Genomic DNA, 2,527 nt, shown 5'->3' with positions numbered 1-2,527 from the left:
GCCCTGCCCCTTCCCCCATTGCTTTTTTGGACACGTCAGCCTTCAACTTCCCCTTCTGCAAAGTGGGGTCTTCTGAATGTTCTCTGTCCACTGCGCTGAGCCTCCCAGGGGAGACGTAAAAGTGACTCCCCGGAAAGAGAACCTTTTCCAGGCCCTTTCCGGTCTGGGGTGGACGTGAGGGGAAGCCGGGCTCCCCTGGGGCGCCCCCTGACTCCCGTTTGCCCCAGGTGGCGGTACAAGCTGGCCGCTTGCAGCCTGAGCTGGGGGGAGGGGTGGCGCAGAGGATCCTGTACTGTGCCCGGGCCCACGGCGAGGACACCGACGAGGAGATCCTGCCGGACACCCAGTGCCAGGGGCTGCCCCGCCCGGAGCAACAGGAGGCCTGCAGCCCGGAGCCCTGCCCGCCCAGGTCAGCAGCCCCAGCGTGGGCAGTAGGCAGCCTGAGTGCCTGGCGTGTGCTGATGTGGGGCTGGGCCAATGGGGGTAACAGGGCGTCGTGGGGGCAACGGAAACAGGACCCCCACCTTCCTTCGGGCAGGCTGCACCCGGTGCCATTCTGGCAAACTCAGTCGCTGTCAGCTCTAATGGGGGTGGGGCTGGGGGCTTCCCAGTGGAGGAGGCAGCATCTGAGCGGGGCCCGAGGGCGGTCCACCTGGGGCTCAGCACTGCTGAAGCCACGGGGACAGCGCAGGTCCCGCCAGGGGGGTCCAGAGATGGATGGGAGCCCAGTGGGGAAGCTCCCAGTGCTCCTGCGGCTTCCTCTTTGAATTTTGCACTTTAAATAACACAGTGCTCCTCTGTGTCACTCAAACATCCAGAAAAGAGTGTAAGTCACCCACGTCCTACCACCAGGCTTCACGGATGCTTCTGTATCTCTGTTTCCTCTGTCTCCTTCATTTTAAAGAAGTACGCCACCACAGGACGACTTCACTTACATTGAAACCTTTAAACTCATCTGTGATTTATTTGGGGGTCTGTTGCAAAGTAGGGGGCTTCCAGGGGGTGCTAGGGTAAAGAGCCCGCCTGCCAATGCAGAAGACATAAGAGACTCAGGTTCGACCCCTGGGCTGGGAAGATCTCCTGGAGGAGGGCATGGCAACCCATTCCAGTATTCTTACCTGGAGAATCCCATGGACAGAGGAACTTGGAGGGCGACAGTCTATAGGGTCACAAAGAGTCGGACACGACTGAAGCAACTCAGCACGCGTGCAAAGTAGGGGAGCAAGCTGTTTCTCCACATCACCAGCTCGCGGCAGCGCTGGCTGCACCCCCCGCCCCTGCCACGCGCCCCCTGTATTGCAACTCACTTCTCCTGTGTGTCGGATCTGTGTGGGGCCTCCTACCAGGCTCTGTTGGCTTATTCCCCCACCTACCGCCACCCCCAAGTCAAACTGTTTTAATCGCTGTAACTTTATGATCCATTTGCTATCCATACCCGTGTCCCTTGATTTCCTTGCTCACGCTAAAACGTGCACTCCATTTATTTTTGCGCATCATATTTGAGATGATCTGGGATTTTTCAAATGGGCATTTCGTGCACACAGGAGCTCTGCTTACCCCTGGAATGTCCCTGTGGCCACCCTGGCCTCCCTTGATGTTCTGGAACATTCCAGGGGATGCTTGTGCGCCTGCCTTCCTGCTGCTGTTGTATGTGTCTCCTCAGAAATCCCTCCCCAGGCTCTGCTCAAAGTGCCATCACAGGGAGGCAGGGGGTCCCCCCGGGACACCGTCACAATGCGGGTGGGCGTGGGGCGTGCTGCTGCTGGCATATGGTGGGTGGAGGCCGGGGGTGCCCCTAAACACACCCTCTACCGTTCAGATGGCCCCGCGACAAAGACCCATCCGGCCCCAAGCGGCACGAGGCGGAGACCTGTGTGTGCTCCGAGGCGCGTGGGGAGGACTTGGTCTGGTTCCCGGCCGTATCTTGGCATCTAGAACAGCACCAAGCCCACAGAAGGCATGCGATCGGGAGGCGGCATCTCGGGTCTCAGGGCCGGGGCAGCCTAGTGTGGTGATTAGGACTCCAGGCCCCAGGGCAGCCTGCCTGGCTTCAGCCTCGGCTCTGAAATGCACCAGTCGTCATCATTTGCTGAAAGATGATAAACCACCATGGTCAGGAGTGAATGATGGGGACGGAGATCAGCTGTCCATCATCCCAGGGCACCGCTGCCCCGGCCCTGTTCTTGACCCAGCCAGCAGCTGGTGCCACGGGTGTTCTGTGACAAAGGGGACGGAAGGGGGGACCTTCTTAAGGAAACAGAGCTCTCTTTCCTGCAGAGCCTCCCCCATGCCACTCAGCCCGGTGATCAGCCAGGAGGGGCCCAGGGGCTGTGCTGCTGGACGCCCCCAGGGCCTCGGAACTGGTCCTGGCTGGCCGTCCGAGAAGCCCCCCCGGGCAGTGCCACCTCTGGGGGAGCCGAGCCCCTCTCTGGGGTCTTCTCTTGCTGCAGGTGGAAAGTCACGTCCCTCGGCCCGTGCTCGGCCAGCTGTGGGCTAGGCACGGCCACACGCTCGCTGGCCTGTGTCC

At 60.9% G+C, this 2,527-nt stretch overlaps 1 protein-coding gene across 1 annotated transcript in view; it reads left to right on the top strand.

Annotated features, from left to right (window-relative positions):
- Window positions 1-2,527, top strand: part of ADAMTS13 (ADAM metallopeptidase with thrombospondin type 1 motif, 13) — a 13,352-nt gene that overhangs the window by 5,559 nt on the left and 5,266 nt on the right. The window contains 3 exon segments of the mRNA XM_010839073.1: window positions 167-259; window positions 262-409; window positions 2,451-2,527. Of these exon segments, the coding sequence (XP_010837375.1) occupies window positions 167-259; window positions 262-409; window positions 2,451-2,527 (318 nt within the window).

This window comes from Bison bison, unplaced genomic scaffold (assembly GCF_000754665.1).
Source record: "Bison bison bison isolate TAMUID 2011002044 unplaced genomic scaffold, Bison_UMD1.0 scf7180017846244, whole genome shotgun sequence".
Taxonomy (NCBI): domain Eukaryota; kingdom Metazoa; phylum Chordata; class Mammalia; order Artiodactyla; family Bovidae; genus Bison; species Bison bison.
This window is presented reverse-complemented; position numbering and strand designations above follow the sequence as displayed.